Source organism: Chiloscyllium plagiosum, chromosome 23 (assembly GCF_004010195.1).
Source record: "Chiloscyllium plagiosum isolate BGI_BamShark_2017 chromosome 23, ASM401019v2, whole genome shotgun sequence".
NCBI classification, from domain to species: Eukaryota; Metazoa; Chordata; class Chondrichthyes; order Orectolobiformes; family Hemiscylliidae; genus Chiloscyllium; species Chiloscyllium plagiosum.
Window position 1 is genome coordinate 29,501,721 of NC_057732.1, and position 22,425 is coordinate 29,524,145.

Here is a 22,425-nt window from a genome sequence, read left to right on the forward strand (position 1 = left end):
GCCCCCACCCCACTCCGGCCTATCACCCTCACCTTTATCTCCTTCCACCTATCGCCTTTCCCACGCCCCTCCCCCAAGTCCCTCCTCCCTACCTTTTATCTTAGCCTGCTGGACACACTTTCCTCATTCCTGAAGAAGGGCTTATGCCCGAAACGTCGATTCTCCTGTTCCTTGGATGCTGCCTGACCTGCTGCGCTTTTCCAGCAACACATTTTCAGCTCTGATCTCCAGCATCTGCAGCCCTCACTTTCTCCTAAAACTAATTGTAGTTTTAATGTGAATTTGGGATATAGTCAGAAATATTAGGATTGGTATGTGTATGCATGATGTAAATCCTATTTTAAAAACATTCCATTTTTATTTTCATATTTCCAATAGTTATAGATTGAATAGAAAATTTAGGTTAGTCTTTTGAAAAGTTCACAGTCCAGATGTTGGACCATGACTTCCATTTGGGAGAGTGGGATTAAGTATAAAATGTTATTTTACAAACGGTGAAAGCCACTTGATTGAAAATAAAATTCAGTGTCTAATTCTAGTTTTGATTGCCATCATTTGGAATTGACTGCAGGAGCTAAACCAGACACCTACAAGTTTAGCACTCGAATGCTGATTAGATAAAATTCTCATGTAGCAGTCAGTGTGGGCTCCACACACCCACTTGCGCTGAGGGTATGGAGTGTGTAGGCTTGGCATATGGTGAAAAATTGCAGAATGCTTCAGGCACTGAGTAAGAGGCTGCAAAGCTTTCTGAATGCAGCAATAGCAGTAAGATGGAGGAGGTCCTGTATCTGCAATGGGGAATCAGTCAATCTCTTACTCCATCCTTCCTATCCTTCTCTCCTGCAACAGCTGATGCTCCTTTGCCTGGCACCTTGTGCTCCATGCATTGCTCCTGCTAAGGCAAACAACCCACACCCTCCCCCAGCTCAACCACACTCACCATTTCTTCAGATGACTCCTGTAAGCATCCAAGATGGAACACCATTACACTTAAACCTTTTGGGTGAAATACTCTGAGAATGTCCAGGATAAATGTAGCTGGAGAAATTGATGTAGTTTTGATAAATTGTTCTAAAAAGATCTCCTGATTTGTTTTTTTTCCCCAAAAAAAATTCCAGAGACTCCCTGTAACAAGTGAACAGTAAATTCTGATATGCTGTAAATACTTGAGTGACTCTATTTACTCCCGTTCAGCTGGTTGCAGTTGAGAGATTGATTAAGTAAAGCGTTGTTCATCAAAATGACACATGGTCTCTTTAATGAGCATCATCAGGCAACTTAGTTATCTATCTGTGTCTTAATAATCTTTTGGTCAGTGGTTACTTGCATTTCTGAAATGATTTTTGTGTTAGATGCAGGCAAACCTGCTTTCTCATTTGCCACTTGCTGATCTCCCAGTTAGAGATTCTTTCTATCTTAGCAATTTGTCTTTCAAAGCTATGTGTAGTTCACTGCAGTTTCATGGCTGACTCAACAGTCATGACTATTCACCTCACCCACTTTGCCATCATCAAAGTGTTACTCTCCCACCTCATTACCAGTGCTACCACCACCATTCTACACTTATTGTTGCTCCCATTCTGCTTCAAACTGAACCCACACGTAGATCATCTGCTAGCTAATTGGTGATGCAGGCCTATCCCATGCCATGTGGATCATATGTGTTCACATGAGAGTCAATGCACAATTATATTTTCATTCTTGAGTTGTGACCATGCTGGCTCGACCGAAATGTGTTGCCCACCCCTAATTACTCAGTGGCAAACCCTTATTTAGCTACAGTTAATGTGATGTTGGTATATCCACTGTATTATTGTGAAAGGAGTTCAGGAATCTGACCCAATGACACTGAAGGAATGACAATATAGTTCTATGGCATGGATAATTTATGGCATGGATAGGATGGTGTTCCTATGGATCTTTGCCCTTTTCCTTCCAGGTGGCAAAGACTGTACGTTTGGAAGGAACTGTCAATGTCGAGTTGCTGCAGTACGTCTTAAAGATGGTACATGCTGCTGCTACTGTGTGGTGAGGGAGGGCAAGTGAAAGGTGGTGCATGGGTTGCCAAGAAAGGGGTCTGCTTTGGCCTGAATGATGTCAAGCTTCTTAAGGATTATTAGGTCTGCACTTATCAAGGCAAGTGGAAAGCGTTCCATCACACTTGTTAAGAGCGGCTGAGTAGGGGTCATTTGACTTCCCTCTTTTCACCTTCCTCAATGTACGACAACAAATCTAAAACTTATTTCCTCACATGAGGCTATACCTGTCTCTAATCAAATATAGTTACTTATTGTCTACTCTGTCAGTAAAGAATCAATTTTAAAGTATTCTTAAGTGAAAAAGAACATATTTATTGTCTGCTAGCTCCCCCAAAAATAATAGACACAATGTCAAACTTACATGCAATGATGGTACAAATGGTTTTAACCTAAGACCATGATTTTTAATTGTCTTGTAACCTGTGCAGCAGTAAAGATTTTGCTTGTCCTTTTGGTATTTTGACGTTACTTTCTAATCTATTTTTTTCACTGGGCACCTTTCCTTCTTGAAAGGCCAAAAAGACACTCACTTCAATTAGTCTCAGTCCCAAATCCATCTCCCTCTGCTCTGCAAAAAAACACTTATTGGAAATTTAAGCTACTCGTGTATTTCAATGTTAGAGTTCATTGTTTTCAAGTTTGATGATTGCAGATGATGTCTTTCATCTCCAATGTGTGAAAACAGGTGGAAAACCAAAACAAGGAGTGAGTTTTTTCTTCCCACCTGGCTGGGTGAACTAGTATTAGTGTATTTTGACAAAATGGTAATTCCAGTTTAGATAATTTTGTTTATTTCATGTTAGTTGTGTGAAGCTTGGTCAGCCTGCATAGTTCACTGATTGTTGTGATCATTATAAGTCGGTGTTTTGTCCCCTTGTTAAAACCATTTCATTCCATGAAAATCCCAGGCATTAAAATCAGACAATGGAATTCAGAAAGCTAAAGTCTATATTTTAACACTTTGACATTAAGCCTTGTAGGCAGGATTTGAAGAGTCAGGAGGTGGGTCACCCCCGCCCCCCTCCACATAATTCCTAGTCATTGTCCTGCTCCTAAGGCTATTCCATTTATGTAACAGGTCAGGTTAAGTTTCTCATTAATGGCAATCCTAGGTCATTGAAGTTGATCATTGTATTAAACTGAGATAAAGAGAGTAAGATATTCTGTAAGGTGGTAAAATGTTTCTGCTTGAGCATTATTCTGACAACTAGTGATGTAATGTGAGCTCTTTATATTCCTTTCTATAGCACACTTTGATCTAATTGTTTCTCACTATGTTTAACATTACATTAATCTTTTAGTCACTGTGTTATAAATACTTTGTGAGTAAGTATTTCTTTAAAAAGAAAATACATTTTGTAACCTTCATTTGAGAATGAAAAGTGCGTGATTTACCACAAGTTTTAGCATTTTCTGTCATTTTTCTGATTCCATTATTAAACAAAAAACAAAATAAATTAATTTAATTGTGAAATGAGAATGTACATTCTTTCTGAAGAAAGTAGCAATGTTTAGAAACAGCTGGAAGGCAGATGGATCAGAGTTAGTGTTTTTTTTAAGGACACTTTGAAAAGACATATGATGGTGGTGTTTTTGTGCTAGTTACCACCACAATTGAGACTGAAACAGATGCAGCACAACTCAAGGTCACTTTTCATTTTCTCCAAGAGTGGAATGTCTTTCTGTTACATCATATTTGGTTGGACAATCTGGCTGAGAAACGCACATGGATCTCATCCAACTGAAAGAAATGAGTGAAAGAGACAGCAACCAATGGGACATGCACTTTTGACCTTCTGATTATGAGCCAAAAGCTCAACCACTGGAGGAATCAGGCTGCCAAAACATCTATTATTTAAATTTGCATAGTTTATAAAAAGTCAATGTCTCTGAGATAGATTCCCAAATATTTGGGAATCTCAAACTATAGGTTTTAACAATGCAATCTAAAATCTCTACATTAAATTCAGTTTTGTTTTTATTTTTGGTAAATTCAAAAGAAGACATGATCATCAAACATAAGTGCTTTTTATTGGGCTGGAGATGAGTTCAACATCTAACTAATAACATTAAACATTACCAAGGTGTGGGAGCTGATTATAAAGCATGAGTGATGTGCTTGCTGCGGCCTTGCAGAAGAAAGGAACAGCACCATAAATCCCATCACAACAGCTGGGTGAAGCTCAACTAAATTAATTCATAAATCTGGAATATTGTGCAAATATGAGCAATAGTGATCATGGAACTGGTGGATTATTAAAAACTAATGCTTTTCAGGCAGGAAATCTGCTATCCTTTCCTAGCCTGGCTTACACTTGACTTCAGAATCACAGCAATGTGGTTGAATCCTTAGCTGCCCCAGGCTACAAATCCATAGCAAACCATTATAGAAAAAGTCTCAGTAAATGTACTTTCACCACATGGATCACAGTGGTTAAGGCAATTAGGGTTAGGCACAAAGGTTGGCCTTGCCCACAATGCTCATGTGCATAAGCTTACTTAGTAATGTACTAGGTGTGCAAGCTAACTTTAAAATAATCATGACTAATTTCTCTTTTGCAGAATCAATCAGCTATCACAACAATGAAAATTTCATCCAAAAAGGTAGATTTTTATTTGATTTGCTGCAATCTTTTTTTGGCATTTCATTGAACTTTGTGATTAAAGGTTGGCTGTCAATGTATTATACCCAATAATGTCATGACAGTTGTAAATTAACTAGTTTCTCAGTATTACAGCTCAGTTGTAGTGAGTATTTGGATGAGAGCAAAGTGATTTCATTTTGCATTGGCAGAAGGACTCCAATATAATTAAAAAGAGAAGTGGTTGATCTAACCATATTAAACACTGACAAGCGGTGCAAGGAAATGTTGAACAGGTATTTGGTTACTATATGCAATATAACTGTAAACTGCATGAGGATAAAAAATATCAGGAAATATTTATAGATTATTCCATTGTTCCAAACTTCATTCCTAAATGTTTTATGCAGTCTTGAGAGCTCTTTGTTAAATTGTTAAAAACTATAAGTAAATGCTGGTAAACATAATTTTGCAGATGTGTCAAACCAATACGCATAGTGGATAACCAATCCTAAATACCTTCATTCAACTGAAGAAACAATGTTGTTTCGTAAAACAATGGTGGATCAAATAGAATCTGACACAGACTCCTCCAAAATAAGAGGTCATTCAGAATGAAAACCATGTTTAAAATGTACCCAGCAGTCCAGTATACCACTGCAATGTTATACATCTCATTGTGAAGAAATCAGGTAGCATGGAACATAAACAAACCCTTGGAAATTTTAAAAGAAAGCAATGTGTTGAGATGTAATTTTCAACAAAATATTTTAGGGTAATAGTATCAATTCATTTTGAAGTATAATTTGTAGCATTATGATGTAAATGGTTACAGAGTTTTTAACACATAAAAGATGATAAAGTAACAGTAAATATAACTTATTAACTTAACAGTACCCAATCAGATAATGAAAATGCTAATGTATTTATGAACTGGTTTTATTCTTACCATGTTTCAATTACTGATATTTCAAAACAATTTAAATTTTAAGTTACTTAATGTCAATGATAGGAAAGATAATGGAACCCTTATTCAAAGATGCATTAATATAACATCTAGAAACTGAAATATAATTACAGTGACGACCATTTCCAAATAGCAAGTCAAGCTTATTGAATTATTTGAAGTAACAAAAATAAATGTGGTAATTTGGTACACTTAACATATTTGAATTGCCAAATGCTCCTTCAGTCAGGTACCATAGAAGAACCTCATGACTGAGGTTAAGACATATGATTGGGAGCTATGTAATTTTATTATCAGTGGGTATGAACGAGGTTTTCAGTCATGGAAAAATGTCATGACTTGGAGATACTAGTGTTGGACAAAGTTAAAAATCACACAACACCTGGTTATAGTCCAACAGGTTTATTTGGAAGCACTAGCTTTTGGAGCACTGCTCCTTTATCAGGTCGTTGTGGAGCATAAGATCATAAGACACAGAATTTATAGCAAATTTACAGCAAATGCTATAAATTCTGTGTCTTACAATTTTATACTCCACAACCACCTGATGAAGGAGCAATGCCCCGAAAGCAGGAGGCTGGAAGAACACAGCGAACCAGGCAGCATCAGGAGGTAGAGAAGTCGACATGTTTGGTGCAACTCTTCAGGACTGGGTGTGGGTGTAGGGGGAGCTGCAGATGAAAAGGGTGGCGGGGGCAGGGTGGTGGTGGGGATTGGTGAAGACAAATAGGGCGTATGACCTAGTTGGTCAATGGAAGGGATGAATCCGGTAAGTGGCAGGGAGAAGTGGAAGGAAGGGGGAGGGGCTGGGAAGGGAGTCAAGGGATGGGAAAGGAGTTTATTTGAAATTAGAGAACTCAATGTTGAGTCGTCGAGGCTGTTGGCTGCCCAGGAGGAAGATGAGGTGTTCCTCGAATTTGCAATTTGGTTCTTTGTGGCAATGGAGGAGACCAAGGATGGTCATGTCAGAAAGAGAGTGGGAAAGGGAATTAAAATGGTGGTGACTGAGAGGTCTGGTGGGCCCCTGTGGGTCCTGTATAGCGAAGGCAGAGTAGTATTAATGGGATGGTTTAACTTAATATAGGTTGGGAAAGACAGACAATCATCTCTTAGATAAGTAGTGAATTTCTCGAGTATGTATGGGACATGTTCTGGATGCCACAAGGGGATAAGCAATATTGGATTTAGTAATGACTAACAATCTGGATTTAATTAGTAACCAAATTGTGCATGAACATTTCTCAAACAGTGATCATAGAGTTTGAAAGTGAAAAGCATGAAAAAGGCTACTAGAGTTTTAGATTTATATAAGGCTGACTTTAACAATATGAGACAGAGACTGTCCACAGTAACCTGGGAAAATCTGCTAATGGGTAAAACAACTGAAGAACAATGGAGGGTATTTAAAGAAACATTTTACAAAAAATAAGACCAGGGAAAGAGTTCACTTCACAAATAAATAGCTATGGACAACTAAGGAGATAAGGGACAGAATAAAACTGAAAAAAAGGACTTTAAAATGCCAAAAATAAAACAAGCAAAGATCCTGAAGATGGGACTAAGACAGTGGACAGAGGAATGTCTTTGGATATAGTTAATATGGACTTCCAGAACACAGATGATAAAGTCCCACATAAGACATTGTTAACTAAGGTAGAAGCTGAGGGTTTCAGGGCAAATTACTGCCATGGCTGAGAAATTGGTTGAGTTTCAAGTGACAAAAAGTCGGGATAATGAGGAGGTACTCAAGTTGGCTGATGTGATCAGTGGTGTCCCACAAGGATCTGTGATAGGGTCTCAATTATTCATTGTATTTATTAATGACTTAGATAATGGTCAAAGAAAGTCATATATCCAAAAAGCACCAAAAACAGATGCTGTAAATCAAAGACAAAACAGAAATTGTTGGACAAGCTCAGTAGGTCTGGCAGGTTCTGTGGAGAGAAATCAGAGTTAACATTTCGGGTCGAGTGACAATTCCTCAGTCATATGTACATAGTTGCTGCTGGTACAAAGTTAGTTGACATTGTAGGCAGTGCAGATGAAGTATAAAATTTCAAAGGCATACTGATAGATTAAATGAATGAGCCAAACTGTGGAAGATGGCGTAAAATGTAAGCATGTGTAAGGTTATCCAGTTTGGTCTGAAAAAAGATAGATCAGGTTACTTTCCAGATGGTATGAAGTTAAGTACAGGGGGTGTTCAAAAGTGCTTGGAGTTCAGATGAACAGACCTTTAAAATGACACAAACAGGTACAGCAAATAATCAAGAAAGCTAACAGAATGCTGACCTTTTATATCTGGAGGACTGGAGTACAAGGATGGCAAACAGCTATACAAAATTCTGGTTAGGTCCCACTTGGAGTGCAGTTGAGCAGATTAGATTAGATTACTTACAGTGTGGAAACAAGCCCTTCGGCCCAACAAGTCCACACCGACCCGCCGAAGCGCATCCCACCCATACCCCTACATTTATCCCTTTAACCTAACATGGCCAATTCACCTGACCCGCACATCTTTGTGACTGTGGGAGGAAACCGGAGCACCAGGAGGAAACCCACGCAGACACGGGGAGAATGTGCAAACTCTACACAGTCAGTCGCCTGAGTCGGGAATTGAACCTGGGTCTCTGGCGCTGTGAGGCAGCAGTGCTAACCACTGTGCCACCGTGCCGCCCACGATCTGGGCACCACACCTTAGGAAGGATATAATGGGGTTACTATGAGAAGACATTTTACAAAGTAAGCCTGTTTTCTCCATAGTTTAGACAGTTAAGAGGTGATCTGATCAAAGTTTTCAAGATATTAAGAGGGATAGAGAGAGTAGATAAAAATAAACTATTTCCACAATTTGGATATTCTAGAATTAGGGGCAAACTCTGAGAATTAGTGGCAGACTGTCAGTAGAGATGTTAAGAAGCATTTCTACATGCAAAGAGTAGTAGATGTTTGGAACTCTCTTCACAAACGGAAGTGGATGCTAGATCAGTTGTAAAGTTTAAAACTGCAATAGATAATTTCTTGTTAGGCAAAGGTATTAAGTGATATGGGTCAAAAGAAGGTAAATAGAGTTAGGCCATAGATCAGCCATGATTTTATTGACTAGTGAAGGAGACTCAAGGGGCTGAATGGCATACTCCCATTCCTATTTCATTTGTTGGATTTGAGAGGTAAGTTACTCATTACCCTCTTAGCTGCTCTTATAGTACTGTTTTGTTTGCTAATCCAGTTCTATTTCCAGTCAAAGATAACCCCCAGGATGTTAATGGCATGGATACGGTGATGATATTGCCATTCATTGTCAATGGGAGATTGTTGGATTCACTATTATTGGAGATGATTATTGCCAGGACTTGTGTAGCGTGAATGTTATTTGCTACTTGTCAGCCCAAACCTAGGTACTGTTCAGGTCTTATTAAATGTGAACGTGGGCTGTTTAAGCATCTCAGGAGTTGCAAATGATGCTGAACATGTGCACTCATCAGTGAATATCCCCAATTCTTTTTTCATTACAAAGTGAGTAGGACTGAGAACTGCAAATTTTTTTTTCTTCAGTTAGCTTCTGAGGTCAGCCATCATGAATTCAGGATGAGTGGTATGGCAGTGTTCTGGGTGGGTGTGACTAGGTGTGTGGTACAGTGGGAGTGGCTGGAGGAATAAGTTGTTATAGGAGCGGCATAAGGTATATGAGGTAGCATGGTGTGTGAGGAGCATGGTGAGAAGGAAGGACTAAAGAGCTTACCATCTTCTAAAAAAGCTGTGACAAAATCTCAAAAAGTTAAGGTGGATGATCTAATCAGTTTGCCCCATCATTTGCCCACAACTATGATCACCTATGATCTGCTTTTTGTATTGGCTGGTTTGACTCAATTCTACCTAATCACTCCACAGCAAAAATTGATCTAATGATGGCATTAGACTGAATTGATTCTTTTGAGAAGGGAAGTTTACTGATTTGAGCTCCCCACCCTCAAAGCAAAAGTCCAACATGGATTGTCTAAATCAGAATTGAAAAGCAGAGAGTTTATGTTTATGGTTAGACTACATAGTTGGAATTCTGTACATCATTCAGGTCTGAATTTTATAAACAGGATAGGAAAGTACTGGATTGCAAAAGATTTGCCAGAATGATAATAGAACCAAAAGGCTGTTAGGAGAATTTGATTAAGATTATGCTGTTTTCTTTGGAAAGATGGACTGTTGACCTGAATAAGTTCATTAAGATTATTAAAGATCTTCACAGGGTTGATTTGTGAAATATTTAAGGTAGTTATTAATAACCTAGTGATGAAATCAGGAGAAATATCTTTCCACAGAAAATGTATAAAATATAAAAGTTGTGACCATTTGGAGTAGTTGCAGCAAATAGTATTTAACACATTTAAGGTAAAGTTGGGTTAGGCACGTGGCAAAAAAGAGTCAATGATGAAGAATGGGTGAGACCTTAGTGAAACTGTTTTAACCTGTTAGAATCAAATGTTCCTGTGCTGTAAATATTATATAATCCTTCATAAATTTTATAAATTCAGACAGAGACACCTAATGGAATACAATTAAAACTTTAATTCCTTAATGATGCTGTATCATGTCCCCTCAGTGCCCAAGCTAAAAACCATTGATACCAATGAGTAAATTTCCAAATGCTTCATTTGTACATTCCTCATAAATACAAATCAGGAAGCTGTTACTTTCAATCTCTGCTGTGAACTAGATGCTGAGTAAAGGTCAGTGTCCTGAGCTTTAACTCCCTTAAGCTGGTCAAGTTAAAAAAAATGAGCCAACCAATTAGTACCTAATGAATGTTTTATCATTTGTTACTGTGTCATTTGTGCTTTCCTTTATAACTAGATGGGAGAAATGTGTTCTTCTGTATTAATTACCAGTTATAATCTGTTTGTCACAGCAACAGTTATACGTGAGCTCAGATGAAGGTATTGCGCAGATTTCCTTTCATCGTTGCGATGTCTATGGTACAGCATGTGCTGACTGTTGCTTGGCCAGAGATCCTTACTGTGCTTGGGATGGAAAATCCTGCTCCAGGTTCTATCTAACTGGCAAAAGGTAAGAGAAACAATCAACTCTGAACACTGTTTTATGTTGCCCACAGATGCCATTAATTACATATTTTATTTCAGATAGTCAGAAGTCACACAACATCAGGTTATAGCCCAAAAGGTTTATTTGAAATCGCAGGCTTTCAAGGCGCTGCTCCTTCATCTTCACCTGATGCAGGAGCAGTGCTCCGAGAGCTTGCGATTTCAAAGAAACCTGTTGGACTATAACCGGGTGTTGTGTGATTTCTGACTTTGCCCACCCCGGTCCAACACCAGAACCTCTACATCATATATTTCCGATAAGTGACCAACAATTAAAATATGTGGAGCTGCAGTTTCTGAGGAGTGCCAATCATAGTCAGGTTCCTACTCTATTCCTTTTACTTGCCATAGCCCAGAGATAACATGTTTCTGGCCCCACCCTTCAAAACTCTTCAGAAGTGCAGAGTGTACTTGATCATGGAGCCTTCCACTGCCATGCAGGATCAGTGTTGGACTCCAAACCGTGTCCCTTTATTATCCCAGTAACCACCACACTTTGGTGTATAAACATCCCAAAGATACTTTGACAAACAATGGAAAGAAGGTAAATATATAAGATAAGTGTATGAGGTGGCAGGGTGGTAGTTGGGTATGTGGAGTAGGATGAGTAGGTAAATACATGAGAGGATAAGGTGAGAGGTGGGTGAAAGGGCAGGCTGCCTGGTAGAAAAGGGGTAAGGTGCAGATAAGTGAGGGGATTAGGCTTGCAAGTAAGCGAGTGAATGATAGGGTGGCAGGTGAATGGATGAGAGGGTAGGGTCAGTCACATATCAGTGATGGAGTGGTCAGGTCATGATCTGGGAAGTTGGGTATCTTGTGGGGGAAGTGGTGTTTGCTGTGAGGTGAGAAGGACAATTAGGAGCAGTGGGGAGCCTGAATGCCCAGGGTGTGGTTGATCAGATATGTAGGGTGGGCAGAGAGGTTGCGTTAGTTGTTCATGAGGGGAATCATCTGAGTGATTCAGGTTTTGTTTTATAGTTAGCCAGAGGTTAAAGCAATTCCTTCTAAGTATTCTGAGGTAATTTTCAAGTATGTCAGAACCTTCAACTTGTTTGGAGGGTTACAGAAGCTGAATAATTTTTGTTTGAACTCCGGGTGGTAAGTGCATTTGAACTTCCAAAGGGTCCCATTGCATACCTGCCGGGGTATGTTCAACCTCCAAATACTAGAGACTAGTAGATCTGGACCTTTGATTTCCCTAGGACACTACTCAAATGTCTTCAGCTGCAAGATTTTATATGCTCTTGGCAGTGCAAGGTCACCACCAATTGCAATCTATTATGTAAAGAGCCATTTTAACACAATCATTGGAGTTTGAAGCTCTAAAGCAAACACCACTTCCCCCACAAGATACCCAACGTCCCAGACCATTGTATCAATGCCAACTTTTTGGTCAAAGAATTCTGCATTAATTCCACTGCCTTGCTCTCTCCCAATGCTATTGAAGCCATCACACTCTAATAGGAGGTAGTTTAGCCGGGTGCCCCTCACACAAATGTCGTTGATATCAAAGCGATGGCAGTTTATGGCTTTATATTAAATGCTTTTGTTGTAACTATGGGACAATCAGGCTCTCAGTTCATTCAATCAAACAAGCAATGTGAATGTAATTGCTTAGTTTCTGCAAATCCATCTAATGATAAATGAAGCAATTTTTGCATCAATTTCTGTTTCAATAGGAACAGGCTCAATGTATGCAGTTCAGTCATCTTAAAGTGGCAAAGATAGGAATTAATTCACAAAACAATCACTAAATATAGGATAACAGCCACATGCAAAGGCTCCATGTTTCCATTTTCTACAGTGTTTTTGAATGGGTCTTTCATCCTGATGAAAGAATGACACACTCAGCAGCCTGAGGGGAATTATTCTGTTTTTAATGAGATCTTCTGAATAGGTGCTCAATTTAGTGCCACCAAGGATAAATACAATACTGAAATACTGCATCATATACATGAGTGGTTCTTTTCACCTTTTACTGATGTTAGTAATCACTCCTTCAGACTGGTGAATGGGTACTTGTGTCCCCATTACTCAAGTTTACAGAGCAAATGAGAATGATAAATTTTTCCAGTGAAGACAGTGGCACTCGAGAGGTAAAAAGGCTCTTAATTGCAGGCTGAGTTCCTCTCTGACCTGCTTGGCTATTCACGGATTACACCAATCAGTTCTGTCATTAGCTGAGAAGTTCTGCAATTAGATGGAGAAAGCAAACAAATTACTCTTCACAGTTACTTCCTGTAGATGGATTAATGCCTCTGCCCAACCCAGTTTGACATTTTAAAAAAGCTCCATCTCATTGTGAACTGGAACCTGCAGGTTTAGTCTGTCACCTGTTGCCTGGTGAGACAATGGCAATGAGCTAAGAAAGAAGACTGGTCTCAAGATATACAAATGTTGTTTGGAGAGAATTAAATAATAGCAATTTTCATTCTGGAAGTCTAGAGCACAGGATAAACACAGTTAGCTTGTCTCCCTGAATGCCACAACATTATTTTACTGAAATACATAGGGATATTTTTGGCTCCAATACCGAGTCTGTAATCTGCTGGAGAGAATCTTCTGCCTGCTGCAGAATGTTCCTGATCTTCATTCATTGATCTCAGTCGTTAATTTTCATACAGATGGGTGATATGTTATCCAAATTACTGTCCATCAGGTAAGGATATAACATGCTGTATTTTATACCCACAGTTTCACAATTATAATGATCCCCACTGCCCATTACTTGAATCTTTGGTTATATCCTTTATAATTGTGTTTTCTTTTGGTTACAGGAGAAGCCGAAGGCAGGATGTGAGACATGGTAACCCAATGACACAGTGCCGGGGTTTTAATCTAAAAGGTGAACAGCACAATCTGTAATTAATGATGCAACAGAAAGGTCTTGAAAGTCATTCCTGTGACCAATGTAGACATTGGAGAGCAATTCCAGTTGTTTACCACTAAAAACTGACTAGGCTGAAATTTGGAATTACAAGAAAATTGTTTATTAAGAAAAGAAAATGTGAAAACTTGGCAATTTCTAATAAGATAACAACTTAGGAAATACACAAAAGGTTACACAATTTGATAGTTATATAATCTTTTCAGAAAAGGCAATTCAGCCCAACAAGTCCATTCCAACAGGTTTATGTTTCATGTGAACATCTTTGCACTCAACGTCATCTAAACTCACCAACATATCCCAGTGCTATATTTATTACCTTATTAACTTTATCATTTTAATTTTGCTTTAAATTCATCTCAGCTAGACATCTCCACAACACATGGTGGCAGTGAGTTCCACATTCTAATCACTCTTTAGGGGAAAATATTCACCCTCAGTACCCCAATAGATGGATTGATACTGATTTTGTATTCATGAAGTCAAGATTAGAGTAGTTTTGGAAAAGCACAGCAGGTCAGGCAGCATCCAGGGAGCAGGAAAATCAATGTTTTGGGCAAAAGAACCCAAGTTCAGCAATAGAATTATCTCTCCTATGCCTATCCTTTGAAATGCTTTCCTACCCTAAACAGGTGTACAAGGGCATACCAGAAGTAGCAAAAGGCAAATCTAAAAATTAAGCACCAACAAGTTCTAATTCTCAATGATTCTTCAAAAGCACCTTTTAAGCATGCAAAACTTCTACCACCTAGAAGGACAAGAAAAGCAGATGCATGGGAACACCCCACTTGAAGTATCTGGCCAAGTCACGTATCATCCTTAATTGGAATGGGATCACTGTTCCTTCACTGACATGGTAGGAACTTCTTAGAATTCCCTTTCCAATGGCACTATGAATGTACCAGCACCAGATGGACCGCAGTAGTTTGGTGATGTGGCTCACGGCCACCTTCCCAAGGGCAATTAAGGATGGGCCACAAACACTGACATTGCCAGCAATACCCATATCCCATGAAAGAATAAAAAACTCGTCAAACTTAAAATTTTTATCTTCTAGAGAAGACTTCCAGCCTGTTTAATCTTACTGCTCATATTAATCTTGAATTTCTGAAGCCATTTTCATACATTTTCTTTTCACCTTCCCCAGTAATCCTATATCCTTTTTATGAACTGGAGAAGAGAGCTACTCAAAGTACTTCATGGTTCATACAACCAAGGATCATTGTTATTGAACAAAGCTTCTCGCTTTTCAATTCTATCCTGCTAGAACAGAATCGCAGTGTTTCGTTTGATAGTTTTGTTGTCTTATTAACAAAGTTACTACTTTTATTAGCAGTAGAGAGATTGAAGATCTCGTTGGCGGGCAGATTCTGGAAAAATGCAAAAGTAGCAGGGTTGTTGTTATGGGTGATTTCAACTTTCCCAATATCGACTAGAATCTCCTAAGTGCAGATGGTTTGGATGGAGCCGTTTTTGTCAGGTGTGTTCAGGAGGGTTTCCTTACTCAGTATGTTGACAGACCAACGAGGGGAGAGGCCATTTTGGATTTGGTGCTAGGCAACGAGCCAGGACAGGTGTCAGATCTGGCGGTGGGAGAGCACTTTGGTGACAGTGATCACAACTGCCTCACATTTAGCATAGCCTTGGAGAGTGAAAGGAGCAGTTTCCGAGGGAAGATATTCAATTGGGGAAAAGAAATTATGACGCCATCAGACAGGAGTTGGGAAGTATAGCATGGGAGCAATTGTTCCACAGAAAGGGCACAGCAGACATGTGGAGACTATTTAAGGAGCAGTTGTTGTGGGTGATGCACAAATTTGTTCCTCTGAGACAGGTAAGAAGGGGTAAGATTAAGGAACCTTGGATGACGAGAAAAAAGGAACTTTTCGTCAAAAGGAAAAAGGCCTTATGTAAGGTGGAGGAAGCAAGGATCTCAGCACAGCTTTAGAGGATTACAGGCTTGCTAGAAAGGAGCTCAGAAATGGACTGAGGATTGCCAGGGGATTGAGGGGGCACAAAAAAGGCTTGGCAAGAAGGATTAGGGAGAACCCAAAGGCGTTTTACTCATACGTGAGGAATAAGAGAATGATCAGGGAGAAGGTAGGGCTGATCAGGGATAGCGGAGGGAACTTGTGCGTGGAGTCTGAGCAGATAAGGGAAGCCCTAAATGAGTTTTTTGCTTCAGTTTTCACAAAGGAAAGGGAACTTGTTATAAATGAAAACTTAGAGGAGCTGGGATACAGTCTTGACCAGATCAAGATTGATGAAGTCGATGTGCTAGAAATTTTGGAAAACATTAAGACTGATAAGTCCCCAGGGCCAGACCAGATTTACCCTCGGCTGCTCTGGGAAGCGAGAAAGGAGGTTGCTAAGCCGCTGGCGAGGATATTTGCCTCCTCACTCCCCACAGGAGTCGTAACGGAGGATTGGAAGGAGGCGAATGTTGTTCCTCTTTTCAAGAAGGGTAATAGGGAGATCGCTGGCAATTACAGACCAGTCAGTCTTACGTCTGTGGTCAGCAAAGTTTTGGAAAGAATTCTGAGGGATAGGTTTTATGACTATTTGGCAAAGCATAGTGTGATTAAAGGCAGTCAGCATGGCTTTGTGAGGGGCAGGTCTTGCCTCACTAATCTTATTGAGTGCTTTGAGGAGATGTCAAGATAGGTCGACGACGGTCGAGCAGTGGATGTGGTAGGCTCATTCATAAATCAGGAAGTATGGGATACAGGGAGATTTGGCTATCTGGATCCAAAATTGGCTGGCTGGCTGACAGAAGGCAGAGAGTGGTTGTAGATGGAAAGTATTCTGCCTGGAGGATAGTTTTGAGTGGGGGCCTGCAGGGCTCTGTACTTGGGGCCTCTGCTCTTTGTAGTTTTTATAAATGACTTGGATGAGGAGGTTGAGGGGTGGGTTAGTAAATTTGCAGATGACACAAAGGTTGGGGGTGTCTTCAATAGTATTGAGGGCTACTGCAGGCTGCAGCGCTACATAGACAGGATGCAGATCTGGGCTGAGAAGTGGCAGATGGAGTTCAACCTGGATAAATGCGAAGTGATGCATTTTGGAAGGTCGAACTCAAATGCTGAATATAGGATTAAAGACAGGATTCTTGGCAGTGTGGAGGAACAGAGGGATCTAGGTGTGCAAGTACATAGATCCCTCAAAGTTGCCACCCAAGTGGATGGGTTGTTAAGAAAGCATATGGTGTTTTGGCTTTCATCAACAGGGGGATAGAGTTTAAGAGCCGTGAGGTTTTGCTGCAGCTCTACAAGTCCTTGGTAAGGCCACACTTGGAATATTGTGTCCAGTTCTGGTCGCCCGGCTATAGGAAAGATATGGAGGCTTTGGAGAGGGTGCAAAGAAGGTGTACCAGTGCTGCCTGGACTGGAGGGCTTGCCTTATGAAGGAGGGTTGAATAGGCTCGGACTTTTCTCTCTGAAGAGAAGGAGGAAGAGAGGAGACACGATAGAGGTGTACAAAATAATGAGAGGAATAGACAGAGTCAATAGCCAGAGACTTTTCCCCAGGGCAGGATTGACTGGTACGAGAAGTCATAGTTTGAAGATATTAGGAGGAAGATATAAAGGAGATGTCAGAGGTGGGTTTTTTACACAGAGAGTTGTGAATGCATGGAATGCGTTACCAGTGCTGGTGGTGGAAGCAGAGTCATTGGGGACATTTAAGCGACTGCTGGACATGCACATGGAGAGCAGTGAGTTGATGGGTGTGTAGGTTGTTACTATATTTTACATTAGGATTAAATCTCGGCACAACATCGTGGGCCTAAGGGCCTGTTCTGTGCTGTACTTTTCTATGTTCTATAAAAGGGGAAAAGACATGTCAGCATCATATTTGGGTATTTCAATTATTTTTCCTGTTTTACTGCTTTAAAGTGTCATCTGTTAAAATTTATTAAAGTTTCTCTATGGCATGTTGACACTGAAGAGGTTATAGCAACACTACATCCAAAATCTTGTATTGCAACCTATATCATTGGCTGCAGCAGACCATTTGTGTTCCAGGAAACTAGGATAGGCCTGAAATAATTGTTGGCAATTTTAATTGACAAATGATTTTGTGCACATTTTTAGTCAAAAAAAATCTGCATTAAAAAAAACTCCATTCATGACACTGAATAACCCAAAGTACTTAATATGCAACAGCGTACGTTTGAAATGTCACTGTTATAATGTAGGAAACTTGACAGCCAATTTGTGCAAAGCAAGCTTCCACAAAGAGCAATATGGTAGTAACCAGTTTGTTTTTGAATGTTGAGTGAGGAATAAATATTGCGCAAACACAAGGAAAGACTCCACATCTCATCTGTAAGGCAACATGTCTATCAGTGCAGCACACCCTAATGCCGCAATGGACAATCAACTTTGAACTTTGTACCAGTGTCCAGCAGTGAGACTTGAACAAAACTTAGACTCAAGCAAGGGCATAACCAGCTGAGCTACAGTCACATTTGGAATAATGCCTATCCACTTTATTGACGGTGCTGATCCAGTTAAATTGATCATATGTTCATATTCACTACCAGCAGCCATTTCTAGTTGTTTGTATTGCAGACATAATGAACTTTGATAATTTATGAGGATAAAATGCCCTGCCCTATAATTTCTTCAGATTTATATCTGATATATTCATCAGGTGGCATCAAACCAATGTGGTGACGTAAAGGTTGTAGCATTTTTGTCTTAAGTGAATTAGCAACATAGCTACAATAAATCCAAAGTTAAAAATCACACAACACCAGGTTATAGTCCAACAGGTTTAATTGGAAGCACACTAGCTTTCGGAGCGACGCTCCTTCATCAGGTGATTGTGACACCTGCTTCCAATTAAGCCTGTTGGACTATAACCTGGTGTTGTGTGATTTTTAACTTTGTACACCCCAGTCCAACACTGGCATCTCCGAACAATAAATCCAAGTATACAGTAAAATAGAAGCAAAATATAGTTGATGCTGGAAATTTGAAATAAAACAGAAAGTGCTGGAGAAATTCCAAAGGATCTTAATGGACTCAAAACATTAGTTCTGTTTCTATGTCTACAGATACTGCCAGACCTGCTGAATATTTGCAGCATTTGCTGTTCTTATACTATATTCTAAGTATTTTTGTTCTTCTAAAGCTATTCACTAATCTTCTCAATAGGATGTATCACTAAATGCAAGATTGGCCACCTATGTGATACTGAAATATGACTGTTCAACAATTGTGATATTTCAAGAAAGGCTCCTCAAAATTTGGAGAAAATTAACTTTTCTGGTCTCTTAATTGCAAGTACTTAATCCTTTAAAAGTCATTCTTAAGGCTCTGCAGTTTCTGTTTCTGTTAATGCAATGTTTCTCAAACAGCCTCAAACTTTGAATATGGCTTGGAAATCAACAAATCTACAATTATATTTCCATGTTCAAGAGAACTCTGCTAGGTCTGTTTGGGCACGTGTGCATAGTTTCCTTTTCAGGCAAATCACTCTTACGGTTTTCGATACTGCTAGGAGTGCTTTCTTTCTTGCAACATTAGAAACTGGAGAAATACATAAATAACCTTTAAAATGTTTCTTGCTTGACTCTTCCACAGCACCATTAGAAACTAATCGTTTGGTGGTGCACAATCTGTGATTTCTTTTTGCCAAGTCTAGCTAATTCTCTCCCTGCCTTTAGATGCCTCTTAAAACTTAATGTGGAGGTTCCGGTGTTGGACTGGGGTGGATAAAATTAAAAATCGCACAACACCAGGTTATAGTCCTACAGGGTTATTTGGGAGTACTAGCTTTCAGAGCGCTGCTCCTTCATCAGGTAGCTGATGAATGCAGTGCTGCAAAAACTAGTACTCCCAAATAAACCTGTTGGACTATAACCTGGTGTTGTGCATTTTTTTAACTTTAAAATCTTAACTAATTGTTTTGCCTTTCTGCCATATCTTTATTTCTTCCTCTTAATTTGCTGTGAAAAATCCCAGGAAACCTCTTGATAAAACACTATATGATGAACTTTGTCAGTCTCGCCTGATGAGTAACTGTACTACTAATGTAGGAAAATTGAGTACTCTGACTTGCCTGTTCCCACAGATGCGTGTTGCATGTTGGTTGACATACAAAGCTTTGGCAACCAATGACTCCAAAGATTAATGTGTTCTTTTGAATGACAAAAATGTCTCAAGCTGTTGAATGAATATATGGACATCCACACTTGCAAATTATCAGCCAGCAGTAGGCCATTCACCCCTCTAGAATGCTCTAGTATTTAATTGTCGCTGAAATTCACATTGCTACCCACCTCCAATAACTTTAGATTTCTGACTAACGAAAAAGTCAATCTCCTGCTGCTTAACAAAATTAAATGACTCTTCCTTCCTTGTTTTCTGGAGAAGTGTGTTCCAAAGATTTTCAACCATCTGGGAGAGCAATCTGTCCACATCTCCATCTTAAATGAACAACACCCTTTATCCCCCACGACTTGTAGTCTCTTCCACAAGGGCAACATATTATGAGCATCCATTGTGTCAATTAGCGTGCACTATGTCAAATCCCCTGAGGATCTTGTACATTTTTGGAAGATCCCGTCTCATTCTTTTAAGCTCTAAGGGTGGCATGTTAGCTCAATGGTTAGCACTGCTGCCTCAAAGCGCCAGGGGCCTGGGTTCAATTCCCGCCTTGGACAACTGTCTGTGTGGAGTTTGCACATTCTCCCCATGTCTTTGTGGGTTTCTTCTGGGTGGTCTGGTTTCCTCCCACAGTCCAAAGATGTGTAGGTCAAGTGACCATGCTAAATTGCCCGTAGTGTTAGGTGCAGTAGTCAGGGGGTGGCGAATAGGTCTGTGTGGGTTACTTTTGAGAGTGTTGGAGTAGACCTGTTGGGCCAAAGGGCCTGTTTTCATACTGTAGGTAATCTAATCAGATCAGGTCCAGGTTGTCCAATCTTTTCTCACATGATAACACTATCCCACCCTTCCCCACACTAACCCCAAACAAGTCATCAGTCAAATGAAACTTCTCTGAACTAGAAGTAAAACATGTACAACTTTGCTTAAATAAGGAAACCAAAACTGTACACAGTATGCCTAACACAAGCTAACATATAAAAAAATTAGTCTGAAGTTTATTAAAATAAGTTAAATATTTGCAGAAAAGTAATCACTGCTACGTTTTCTAATGGAAAGAATTCAATGCATCTTTCAGCAGATGTCATGTGTCCTTTCATTTTACTTCACATTTTTATGTTGCTTTGCCAAGTTAGTTTCTAAACACCTGAAGGTGGTTAAGCACAGATGAAAGCTCCTTTGGGGCACTGATTTACAATTGCATCATGTAACATTCTGAAATTCTATTTGCTTCAAGTAAGTAAAATAGAAATATTAACTCTGGTGGTGCACCAAATGAGGGAGAAATCCTTATTTTGTTGGTTCTTCTGTAAAACCTGATGTTAAACACAATCAATAGCATTGGCTTTAATAAGGTATAATAATATGCATACAATCTTAAAATGCAACTATACACATTACAGATTGATTGGAGACCAAGATATACGATTACAGTTAATAATTATTTTTAATTTGAATGAAACTGGTGCCGTAACAGTGGACAGAACTGCATTAAGTATCCCATTTAAAGTGATATCAGTCACACTGAATCTACTCATTGACATGGTTTTAAATTAATTGTGCATTTTGTTTATATTCTCTAAAGTTTCAACCAATAAGCAATCTACATTATAAATAGATTGTAGGGTATTGTTCTATTGGATGCAAATTATATTCTACTATCGCATTAATAAATATTTTTATTTGTTCAGTAGCTGGTTGACCCATTCATTAAAATGTCTATTGGATCATTTTACTTCCTAGTATCCTCCTTTTAGTGCATAGTCTGAAGCACTGAATTCTGTTCCACAAATGTAGGAAGTCATAATATTGAGACAATTAAATATATTTAAAGTTTGTTTTGATTCTGGCTTCATGTTTAAAATAATATGCATTATTATGTATTGTTAAAATATATGCATTCATTTCAGCATACAGAAATGCAGCAGAATCTGTGCAATATGGAGTGAAAAACAGCACAGCTTTCCTTGAATGTACACCAAAGTCACCCCAAGCTTCAGTTAAATGGTTGACGCAAAAAGCCAATGACAGAAGAAAGGAGGTTTGTAATCTTATAATTACATTGCAATTCTTTTAGAAATGTGTAGAATTAATTTCTAGTGTTTGACTATATAGAGTTTTACTGCAAAGGAAGACACCATTAAACTCATTAATACTCATTTGTAAAATAAAATTACCACAATCAAATTAATCGAACAACAGTTTCAATAAAAGGCCTTGAAGTTAGCAATCCTTACTCCACATCATTTAACTGATGCCCCGGGCACTGGGAAGATCAGGACACAAATCTTTCACAGATCCACCCATCTCACATTGGCTATTGCACAGCACTGTTCTCATCCACCAACTTGGGTGATTCACTCTGTCAGAGTTGGAAAGAGAACCTATAGTACGTGAGCAGGACCAAATGGTGGAGGCACCATCCCAGGACAGAAAGTGGAGTCTCTGATCCAGACACACCTCAACTGCAGGAGCCTTGGATTCCTATTTTACAGTGTCTGGCTTTTGACTTGAGCTTGTTAACTAGCATAAATGCTTCAAGCATGTCTTTAAAACATGAAAGAAAGTTTGCATAGTATACTGGAGAAACTCTCTAAATTCACTCTCTGCTCACATCATGGTAGCAATGTATAAACAAGCATGCATTGTGGAAAAAGTGACAATGTTATGTACATCTGGAATGACGTTGCTGCAAATGAAGAGAAAGAGCATAGGTGTAGTTTAAATCTCAAAATTTTACT

At 39.3% G+C, this 22,425-nt stretch overlaps 1 protein-coding gene across 2 annotated transcripts in view; it reads left to right on the forward strand.

Annotated features, from left to right (window-relative positions):
- sema3c (sema domain, immunoglobulin domain (Ig), short basic domain, secreted, (semaphorin) 3C) overlaps positions 1 to 22,425 on the forward strand; it is a 165,315-nt gene that overhangs the window by 132,563 nt on the left and 10,327 nt on the right. For both annotated transcript variants that reach the window (XM_043713776.1, XM_043713775.1), the window contains exons 14-17: positions 4,605 to 4,646; positions 10,495 to 10,652; positions 13,465 to 13,532; positions 21,595 to 21,725. In XM_043713776.1, coding sequence (XP_043569711.1) covers positions 4,605 to 4,646; positions 10,495 to 10,652; positions 13,465 to 13,532; positions 21,595 to 21,725 — 399 coding nt within the window. The remainder of the gene's footprint in view (positions 1 to 4,604; positions 4,647 to 10,494; positions 10,653 to 13,464; positions 13,533 to 21,594; positions 21,726 to 22,425) is intronic.